The sequence below is a fragment of the Meriones unguiculatus genome, chromosome 11, assembly GCF_030254825.1.
Source record: "Meriones unguiculatus strain TT.TT164.6M chromosome 11, Bangor_MerUng_6.1, whole genome shotgun sequence".
Lineage (NCBI taxonomy): Eukaryota > Metazoa > Chordata > Mammalia > Rodentia > Muridae > Meriones > Meriones unguiculatus.
In genome coordinates, this window is record NC_083359.1 from 33,700,490 (window position 1) to 33,711,882 (window position 11,393).

The following is an 11,393-nucleotide window of genomic DNA, read 5'->3' on the forward strand; positions in this document are numbered from 1 at the left end:
GTCTAGAAGGTCTCAGCTGCTCTGAATAGTCATCCAGATTGTGTGACTATAGAGAGGCAAGGAGGAGCTGCTGGGTAATTGAGAATGGCATTCTCCCCATCCTGCCCCTCGGGGACCACTCAGTGGATGAATAGCCATCATTTCTCTCATTTATCTAAGTGCCGTTACCTCCCAAACACAGCCTCTTCCATTATCCCAGCCTGTCCCCCAACCACCAATTGAGACAAGTTGTCATTTGTGAGTGGAGAACTCAAGGCCAAGGAGATAATGGTGATTTCATTCCTCTGCAGAACCGGGGCCGAGATCCAACAAAGCACGGGGCTCAAAGTGGGGAGGAGGGGATAGTCATTCCCTCGGGCCCTCGCAGCCTGGATCTCTTAGCCTAGAGCTCTCAAATATGAATATGCACACAAATCACCTAGAATACCTGGCTAGGATGCCGCCTCAGCTCGGTGACCTGACAGCTGCTTTACTTACAGGGCAGTGAGTCCCACTGATCCATCCGTGGCTGGCCTCACTGAGTAAAGGCGGTAAATATCCAAGCCCCTGGTTTTGGAGCAGGGCTGGTTACAACATTGGGACTGCCAGCTGCTCAGAAACCTGGGCTCACATCAGGACATCCCTGGCAGTACCCAGGCAGCTGCTGCACCACAAACACAAAATCCCTGGCTCACACAGTTGAGGGGATGCAGACTCAGACAAGATGGAGAACCCCTTTCGGCATCTTTCAGTGATTGGCGTGCTGACAAGATGGACAGAGCATCCCGTTAGGGGACTGGAAACCAGCCATGTGGGGCTGTATCAGTGTGTACCAGAGCAGCATAGTAAACCCTAAAGGGGAGCACCCAGATCTCTCTCTCTAGTTTCTGTTTCAGAGACTGTCTACACTGCTTTCTGACCTTTCCCTTTTGCCTTGTGCCCACAGCTCATCACAGGTGTCCAGCAGACAACAGAGAGGCATAACCAGGCCTTCCTGGCTCTGGAAGGACAGGTTATCTCTAAAAAGCTCCATGCCAGCATCCGAGAGAAAGCAGGCCACTGGTTTGCTACCACCACGCCGATCATCGGCAAAGGCATCATGTTTGCCATCAAAGAAGGGCGGGTGACCACAGGTGTGTCCAGCATCGCCAGTGAGGACAGCCGCAAGGTGGCATCTGTGTTGAACAACGCCTACTATCTGGACAAGATGCACTACAGCATCGAGGGCAAAGACACGCACTACTTCGTGAAGATCGGCGCGGCGGATGGTGACCTGGTCACGCTGGGGACCACCCTTGGGCGCAAGGTGCTGGAGAGTGGGGTGAATGTGACCGTGTCCCAGCCCACGCTGCTGGTGAATGGCAGGACTCGAAGGTTCACCAACATTGAGTTCCAGTACTCCACGCTGCTGCTCAGCATCCGCTACGGCCTCACCCCTGACACGCTGGACGAAGAGAAGGCCCGAGTCCTGGACCAAGCGAGACAGAGGGCCCTGGGCACTGCCTGGGCCAAGGAGCAGCAGAAAGCCAGGGACGGGAGAGAGGGCAGCCGCCTGTGGACGGAGGGTGAGAAGCAGCAGCTCCTGAGCACGGGACGGGTACAAGGTTACGAGGGCTATTACGTGCTTCCGGTGGAACAGTACCCGGAGCTGGCAGACAGTAGCAGCAACATCCAGTTCTTAAGACAGAATGAGATGGGAAAGAGGTAACAAAATAACCTGCTGCCACCTCTTCTCTGGGTGGCTCAGCAGGAGCAACTGTGACCTCCTCTCCTAAGGAGATGAAGACCTAACAGGGGCACTGAGGCCGGGCTGCTTTAGGATCCCAAGTGGCAAGAAAGCTCACATTTTTTGAGTTCAAATGCTACTGTCCAAGCGCAAAGTCCCTCATCCTGAAGTAGACTAGAGCTCGGCCACAAATTCTGAGGAAAACGAAAAACAAAAAGGATGAATGAATGAATGAACAAACACACAAAATGTTTCAAGTTCCCCTAAAAATATGACCCACTTGTTCCGGGTCTAGCCGCAGAAAAGAGACGCAGAATAGCCAAAAGGAAAGGAGCAGAAAACAAACCAACAGACAAACAAACAAAGGCAAACAAAAAGACGAACACACCGAGACCGTACAAACGAAGAAATGAAGACGAGAAGGCCTCACATCTAATACCTCACTCATTCACCACGTGAGCAACACAGAGACATTCACGAGGGCCGGCGTCACCAGACCAGCTGAGGGCGACTCAGACTGTTGGACAAACACTTCCCGACGTTTTCGTTTAAGCAAATACAGGTGCATTTAAAAAAAAACACGACTTTGGGGGTGATTTGTGTGTAGCGCCTGGGGAGGGGGGCACAAAAGTGGAGGAGCGAGCACTGGAAATACTTTTTAAAGAAAAAGAAAAACACAAGAAAAAAAATTAATATCAGAAGTCAAAGCGAAAACAATACCGTCCAGCACTTAACTCTCAGGTCACTACTTAGTCGGGCCTGAGCTAATTTATTTGAGCGCAGAGTGTAAAATTTAATTCAAAACGGTGGCTATACTCACTACACATAAATCTCATACTCTTTTTGTCTTTGGAGATTCCATTGTGGACAGTAATACGCAGTTACAGGGTGTAGTCTGTTTAGATTCCGTAGTTCGTGGGTATCAGTGGCGGGAGAGGTTCGACATTTGTGACTCTGTTGCTAACGGTACCACTTCCGATCGCCCTGTACATACATACGCCGCAAGGCACGATCACTGTTTCAGACTTAAAATTATTAGTGTGTTTGTTTGGTCCAGAAAACTGAGACAATCACATGACAGTCACCACGAGGAGAGAAAATAAAAAAATAAATAAAAACAAAAAAAGTTTAAAAAATTAAAAAAAAAAAAACTCACAAAAAAAAAAGTCTAAGAACTTTGGTACAGGAACTTTTTTGTAATATACATGTATGAATTGTTCATCGAGTTTTTATATTAATTTTAATTTGCTGCTAAGCAAAGACTAGGGACAGGCAAAGATAATTTATGGCAAAGTGTTTAAATTGTTTATACATAAATAAAGTCTCTAAAACTCCTGTGGACACTGGTCTTCTGTGGAAATGCTTTTTGAGGCCATGGCAGGGTTTCTCAACCTGTGGGCCATGACTCTCGGGGGGGGGGGGTCACGTGTCAGATAACCTGCATATTAGGTATTTACATGACAGTTCTGAACAGCCGCAAAATTGTGGTTTATGAAGTAGCAACAAAAATAATTTTATGGGGGGCTGGAGAGATGGCTCAGTGGTTAAGAGCACTGTCTGCTCTTCCAAAGGACCCGGGTTCAATTCCCAGCACCCACATGGCAGCTTACAACTATCTGTAATGCCCATCCCAAGGGACCTGATACCGTCACGCTAATGTACATAAAATAAAGATAAGTTATAAAAAATAATAATAATTTTATGGTTGGGGATGGTCACCACAGCATGAGGAGCTGTATTAAAGGGTTGCAGTCTTGGGAAAGTTTAAAACTTCTACAACAGAGGCCGGAGGAATAAGAGCTGCTCGGATGGAAGCACAGAGCGCGAAATGTCAAGGTCAAGGTCAAGGATCTCTTGTCCCAAAAACTTGGAACCAGGAAAGCTAGAGGTTTAGGATTTTTTTCCGATTTTAGAACAAGAGCACATATATAGTTAGAGATCCAAGCATGCAATTCACTTATGGTTCATAAACATGATACACAGAGCCTGGAGGTCATCGATATACAATGGGACAGAGTCTCTCTATAAAGTTCCTGAAGGAACTCACTGTGGAGACCAAGTTCAAACTTGCAGAAACAGGCCTACCTTTTCTCCCAAGTGTTGGGATTAAGGAAATGTGCCTCCACACCTGGCAACGTGGTGCTTTTAATAATTTTAAGCCTATAACAATTTCATCGTTTGGTATTTTCTAGTTGCCTTGTGTCTGTGTTCACAAACTTAAGGTTTGAGGGGGTTTTTTGGTTTTTGTTTTATTTGTTTGTTTAGGGATGTTCAGCCTGTCCTTGGACCATCTTGAAAAAGCAAAACAAACAAACAAATGTTTTGCTTTATTTTGGTTTGGAGTTTTGTTTGGGAAGAAGGGCTCCTTTTGTTTGGGTTTTGCTTGAGGGGTAGGGAACATGGAGACAGGGCCCCATGGACTCCAAGCTCTCCTCTGACTTGCTATGTAGTTGAAGGTGACTTTGAACATCTCACCCTCACTGCCTCCACCACGCAAGTTCTGAGATGACAGGTGTGTACCCCCACACCCAGCCCTGGAGCATCTCTGATAGTGCACCCCCAAATGCTTTAGTCTTAGACCTCACTCTAGGAGGCAGGAGAACCTGGCCTTGTTGAGTGGGGCTGTGAGGATCCTCAGCCCTCCTGGGATGGGTGGACCTCTCTCTCTGCCACCACGTTCTAATTTTGGAACTCAGTAGCAGAAAATCCAGGGTGATCACGCTCACCCCTTTTGGAAGCTTGCACAATGTTTGCGATCACAGATTCTTCTTCCCCGCTAGATGAACTTACTTCCACACCGAAACACTTTGTGGAAATCAGGTAACAAAAGCCCTTTTGGGTTTTAATCTATTTTTGTTTTATACTACGTCTACAGGTAAAATATCATCAACAGCCGGTAAGCATCTGTGCTTTCTGCTCTCAGTGCTGAGGGCTCTGCAAGGCAGCATTTCCACGGAACAGCATTTTATTGAGAACTCACCAGAGAGGCCAGGCCTGGGATACAAAGAGAAGCAGGCACAAACAGGAGCCCACACCTCATGAAACTTTCAGGCAGATGAATGGGGAGAGGGTAGACCAAGAATGGCTCTGGAAATGAAAGCAGCAAGGGGGTTTTGGTGCCAAGAAAGGGATATAAAGTGACAGAGCAGGCTCTGAAAGTTCAGAGGGACTTAGCCAGGTGAACAGAAGGGAACCCACTCCGAAGGCAAAGACCAGAGGACACAGAGGAACTGTGGCAGAGAGAGCAAAGTCAGGTCAAGTACAGGCCGGGTGGGTGGTGAAGCCGGAGCACAGAAGAGCTGGTTGGGTTCAGAAGATGCACATGTTAAAGCCTGGATTCTTTTAAACATTGGTAGCAACGGGGAGCCGTTCATTTCAATGTCACAAGCGAATCCTGTGGATGTGGTTTGCAGAGCAGGTAGAGGCAGCTGATATAGTCTCATAAGTGAGGTGAGGAGGAGGCTGAGGGGACCATCAGCCTCGGCACTTCAGAGGAGAGAATGGAGGAAGGTTGAGAGAGAGGGAGCATGAAGCTGCTCTCCTGTGTCACTCAGGTTGCTGGCGGGGAATGCTAACAGACAGCTCCCATCTGGTGTGTGTCCTTAACATCTCCTGGAAATCTGAGGCCTGTCGCCCTCAGACCCTCCTGAGATTTCCAACCCGATGCCTTCCAGGCAGTTTTCAAGTGGCCTCCACAAACAGAAAGGGAGGCAGCGCTTTAGCCTCACTTAAACCAGGCTTCAGGAGTCACCAGCAGAGCAAGCCATGATTAATAAGGAAAAGGAACACGGAGCATCCCTCTCAGAGGCAGATGTACTGGGATGGGGCTGTCTTCCTTGGAAGGAGGGGCTAGAGATAGCTCTTTCTGTGGGCTTTGGAACTTGAAGACACAATCACAGAACAGCCTCAGATGCTGGTGGTGGAAGCTTTGGTGAAATGAGCTACCATGAAGTCTCACCGGGTAGATACACCTGGGAAAGCCTTACAGGGAATTGGTCCCAGACCATGGACCAGGGGCAGTTCATTCAGCCAGGACTTCTGCGCCCCTGCAGCCTCTTGAATACTTCCGAGAACCACATGACAGAAGAATTTCACAAAGCAGAAGAACACCTCCTCGTTGGGGTCCACCATCTTTGAAATAACCCTCAGGTTTCTGTTGTACCCCAGCAAATCCAGCCCCACTCGGAACGGCACAGAGATGCATCTATAGGAGAGGGAGACAGCTGTAGCTGAAAAGTCCCTCTCCTCTCCTCAAGCCAGGGTGTTGACTGGTGGAGGGTTCTGGAAAGGCTGAACAGCCTAATGGTCCTTTAAAGTCATGCCTGGGAACCAGTTCTCACTCAGCTACCCACGAAATGTGGACGTGGGGCTGGGGATGTGGCTCAGGGGTGTAGCACCTGCCTAACCAACCTATCAATAGCCTGGGTTCCACCCCCAGCACTGCAAAAAGAAAAAAGACTGTGCAAAGTGGCCAGGATGGTAGTACACACCTTTCGTCCTAGCATTCCAGAAGCAGAGACGAGGAAATTTGTTTGAGTTCAAGGCAAGCCTGGACTATATAGCAAGTTCCGGGCCAGCCAGGGCTACATGGTGAGACTATATCTTTGAAAAAGAAAAAAGAAACTAAATGTGAGGGAGAAAAGGCTGGAAAGAGGTGCCTCTGTGGTTAAAGAACACTGGCTGCTCTTCCAGAGAACCCGGGCTCAAGTCCTAGCATCTGAATGGCAACTCACCACCAGATTTAATTCTAATTCCAGGGCATGCAATGCCTCCTTCAGGCCCCTTCAGGGACGGCGTGCATATGGTGCACAGACATAGATGCAGGCCAAACACCCCATACACACCAAATTAATATTTTAAATTGTGGAAACTAGAAAAAGTCATATGAATCAATTAGATTTAAAAAAAAACAAACAAACAAACAAAAAAAAACATTAGCTACTTAGAGGATTCAATACAAAATAACACCCCCCTCAGAACGCTCATTTCACTTACGCAGTTTGCACTTTGCATCAAGGCGCAGGTGATGATTAGATGACACATGGTAAGGGGTTAATATTACATGTTTTCGTCATATTTGTCCCCAGCACAGGCTTGGTGGTGTTTGTTTGTTTGTTTGTTTGTTTGTTTGTTTGTTTTTAAGAGTGTCCTTGCGAATGGGGGAGAGGCTTCTCATGCAGCAGCTAGGCAGGATTAGGGGACTGCGTCCTCGCCCCCACACACAATGTTGTCACCTTGTCAAGAGTGCCTCTCCCTCCTCCTCCCACCCTCCCAGGCCCATAGAGCTCCAGCAAGCGCTTTCAGCAGCCGACCCTTGTTCGCGGCCTTAAGGGATTGTCAGAAAGAGTGACATTTAGAAGGTCGAGGGTCGCAGCAACATGAGGTCTGTCTGTCTAGGTGGTAGGCATCAGTTCAAGCATTTATCCATTTATCGACATTTCCAGTCACCGGGCACGGCCCATCCCTGGCACTGTCAGAAGTGGGCAATGCAAAGATGACTAAAACCTGCCCGTCCTTTCCGTCAGGTGTGAGACGAACTCACAAGACAAGCGGGACACGGCGGGGTCGGAGCCTGTGGGGAAGTCGACAAACTGGAGCAAGAAGCGGGGAGAAGACCGGGTTGTCTCCATGAACATCTGTGAAGGACCCAAGCAGGCAAGAAGGCCGGGGAATGCGCTAAAACAAGTCCGTATACAAATAGACCGCCTGCTCCCTGTGACATCACCTGGGGAATGAGTGATAGTGGCTCAGGGATGGAGGCTTGCGGAGCAGGCACAAAGGCCCTGGGGCTCACCCCAGCTCAAAGGAAGGAGATGGAGGAATCACCTGGGAGCCTTCAACAGAAGCCCCAGGCGGGCAATCAGGACCGCTCCTAAATTATGAGCCAGGTGTTGAGGCCCAGGCAGTCCCTGGACGGGATTTAAGGCGGAAGGGGCGGGGCCTAAGATGAGTCCCTCTCCACCAAGTGGGCAGAAAGAACTCAGGCGCCAGTCTCAGGCCTAGGAGCTGAGCCATCTCTGTTCACCATTGTGAGGTACGTGCTTGCGTGGGGCTGGTATAAATGCGTAGAAATGAGAGAAGGGGGGACTGTCAGTGAAAAGGGAGAAGAGGGCAGAATGGGCTGGGGGGGCCGGGGGGGCCCTGGGACACCGACCTGGTCAAGGAGTGGGGCTCTGTAACTTCTTGGAGTGTCTGCATGGGTTAAACTAAAGCAGGAATCCCGTCAAGGCCTTACTTCAGGTCCTTCACCTCCCCTATGTGAAAGGACACCGCACTTACAGGAGGCGAAGCGAGGAAGGTATTAATAAGGCCTGTTCTGCTCGGCCCCGCTCACACCCACGCCCCACGCTGAGTCCTGGGACAGCTAGGTAGTTCCGTTGCACGCCACTGACACCCGACTTCAAAAGCAAAGTCGTACAGCCTCCCCCGTTGTCTACACCTGTTCTCCAAAGCGCCACTTCCCCAAGCCTTGGTCTCCTCCCGTTGGCCACGAGGTGGCAGGCTTTCCCAGTAAATCTTGCCAGGCTCCGCGTTTGCCTTGAGGGTGGTTCTACCAGAAGCCCGATTGCTTAGCAGCCCAGGGAACACGGGCTGACCTCCTCCAAACGTCCTTCACATCCCTAGTGGTGACCTCACTTTTTCTCATTCCTAGAATAAAAATAAAAACATTGCTGTAGTCCCAGAGCTTAGAGGTGGTGGATCAACAGACCGGCAGTTCAAGGACAGCCTGGGCTATGTGAAACATTCTCCAAAGAAAGCTTCAGTTGAAATCTCATCCCCTCTCCAGCTAGGTCTGAACACTTTCCTTAACCTCTTCTCCGTGAGGTGGGCATGAGAACCCCCCCCCAACCCGCAGCCGCTATAAAAAGAAAAGAGTGTATGCACAAGGAAGCCACTGAATACTGCTTCATAGCAGGCTATTCTCAGCCTTAAACAAAAATGCTCCGTGACCCTCCACCCACCTTACAGTTTGTGAGACCTTACCGCCGACCTCTCCCCTTTCCCTCCTCTTCTATCCTTTTGTTTATCTTCCTTCTGAGCCCAAACCCGGGGGAAGAAAAGGTGATCTCATGCACTCACAGACCCTGTCATTCAGATTAGCTGACCTCATTTGAACCTCCCACACACTGGGAGGCAGACGAGGAAACAGACCTAGAAAGGCCACGTATCAGATCAAACCCCACAGCTGAGCGGTCCATCCCCACCCCCACTCCCATCTCCACCCCCCCATGGTTGAACGTGTCTTCTCCTGCTGTAGGTAACCATCTCTGACCCCGGGGTGGGTCACTTTCTCCCCAAGCCCTTATCTTGCTCTCATCTCCACCCAAATTGTGCAGTTTTATTCTGAGGTGAGAACCCTGAGGGATCTATCTCTCATCTACAGTGACAGGAATGTTGACGGGACATCTGTGTTGTGAGAGGCAAGCCCCTCCCCCTCTTTCTTTAAGAGAGATGATGAAGGAGAAGAAACAGACTTGATCCTGACCCCAAAGGGCACCACAATATTAACCAAGAAATTGTGGTCACCAGTGAGCAGACCTGAATTTAAAGCAACACGGAGAACACACAGCATGGCTGATTTCAGCCACGGTAGTAGATTCAAGGGCCGAAAGGATATCCGCAAGGTGTCGTCTTGATTCCAACACCCAGTTCTGCTTCCCTTGGGATGTGGTCTTTTTCCCAGAGAGGTCTCCTCCTGGAAACGATGGTTGCTATAGCCTAAGCCTGGTAGCAACCATGGCAACAGCAGAGAGAGACGCTGCCCCTCCCTTTGTTGCTCGGAAGACCTTTAATTGACCCTAACCCTTCGAGAGGTTAGAGAAAGAATGGAGAGGATCCCAGGAAGATTGCCACCTAGGTAACAGCGGAAGGGCTGCAGACATACACCTTGTCCATTCTGTCCCTCGTAGGGCCGGACACATTTTGAGTGTTCAGGAAAAGAAGCTGGGTGCTGGGTGTGGGGAGAGGGATGACAGATAAACCAGCCATTCCAGAGCAGGGCACTGCCAGCAGGATATACAATAATGGAAGCTCTAAAAAGAAAAGGCAGGGCGCTGGCTCTGCCTTGCTGGACGTGGAGTGAGAAAGAGAGGGACGAGGGTACAAGCTGCTACACACTGAAGTAGCCCAAAAGGCACCTGGCAAAGCTTCACATCAAAGCTCAACCCACGCACGCTTAGTACACCAAGACCCTTCTTCCCTCTCCTCTGGGAAGGCAGGAAGTACACACTCAACACTCGCAGGGGACCTTGTCTTCTGGACAGGACCCTGTCATCCTGGCGGGACAGGAAGTCCTCCGTTCTTTGACTCTGGATCTTGCTCTCCTTCCCATTCTTGGGGGACATACTCTCCTGAAACTGTGGGGAACTGTCAGTGGAGGTTCTGCTCATTGGTACATCCTGTGTTCTAGAGCAATCAGTCTTTGAGATGGTCACACTTGGGGTCAGGTGACTTTTCATTTGTGAGAGGCTATCATGTGACTTGTAAGAGATTGAACATTTCTAACACACGCATATATTTGCACATGCATATACATATATACATATGGGAGAGAGCGAGAAGAGAGAGAGCAGCATCTCTGGCCTCGACCTACTACATTAAGGTAGTACATACTCAATTCCCCTCCCCCCTAGCTGGGGCAGCCCACCTGACACTGCCAAATGTCCCCTTGGATGGTACAACCTTCCCCATTGGAGAACCATTGCCCCCTGCACTCTTTTCCTCCTCTCATTCCTGCAAGCTTCAGACTTCAGAAGAGAGATGCCTGGGTCCTCTGACCACATTGGTCAATTTACCCATACTCCTCTGTGTTCTGGAACATCCCCAATTTTTCTCTTCTAAAGTGCAACCCTCAGGAGCTTTGTTTGTTTGCGTGTTTATATTTGAGACAGAGTCCCACATAATGCATCCGGCTGGTCTAAATCTCACTGCAGCACAAGCTAACCTTGAAAAGATGGCAATCCTCGGGCTGGAGAATGCCTCAGCACTTCAGAGCACTATCTGTTCTTTCAGAGGTCCCGAGTTCAATTCCCAGCAACCACACGGTGGCTCACGACCATCCATACTGGGATCTGATGCCTTCTTCTGGCACACAGGTGTACACACAGAATAGAGAACTCATAACATATATAAATCCTAAAAGAGAAAAAAAAAAAGAGCAAATGGCAATCCTCCTGCCTCAGTCTCCCAAGTACTGGTATTATAAGCAGGGTTCTAGGACCTTCAGTGACTACAGAGGAAGAAAAAGCTAATGGTGCTTCCTCCAGTTCGTCCTCCACCATCAGCCCACCTGGGGAGAGGGTTGAGTCCAGTGTGGAAGGGGAAAAGCTGAGTGTTCTGAAGGAAGAATGGCCTGACTCTGTCTATAGCCGGGAACAACCCCAAGAGGGTGTTTGCGCTGCTAGCTATAGGCAACAGAAATGAGAGGATGATCAGGGAAGAGGAGCCCAGGGGTTTCCATGCTTCTTTGCCCAGGAGCAGAGGAAGGATTATTGGGATCTGACGTGGCAGAGCAATGTTTCACTTCTTCATCCTGGCATGCCCCATGCCGAGGATTACATGGCCCGTAGAGTCCCATGTAAAGGTGCATTGACGCTGTTTTAGCAACGTTCTCTGGGCAAGTCCTGGGGATCCAGTGTTGGAGCTTGATAATACTTCCAGAGAGAAGGTGAGCTGGTGTCTACCAGTC

General features: G+C 49.6%; 1 protein-coding gene across 15 annotated transcripts in view; it reads left to right on the plus strand.

Moving 5' to 3' along the window:
- Tenm2 (teneurin transmembrane protein 2) overlaps positions 1-2,871 on the plus strand; it is a 1,501,569-nt gene extending 1,498,698 nt beyond the window's left edge. For all 15 annotated transcript variants that reach the window (XM_060363849.1, XM_060363848.1, XM_060363851.1 and 12 more), the window contains one exon: positions 926-2,871. In XM_060363849.1, the coding sequence (XP_060219832.1) occupies positions 926-1,687 (762 nt within the window). In that variant the 3' untranslated portion in view covers positions 1,688-2,871. The remainder of the gene's footprint in view (positions 1-925) is intronic.
- Positions 2,872-11,393: the final 8,522 nt, after the last annotated feature.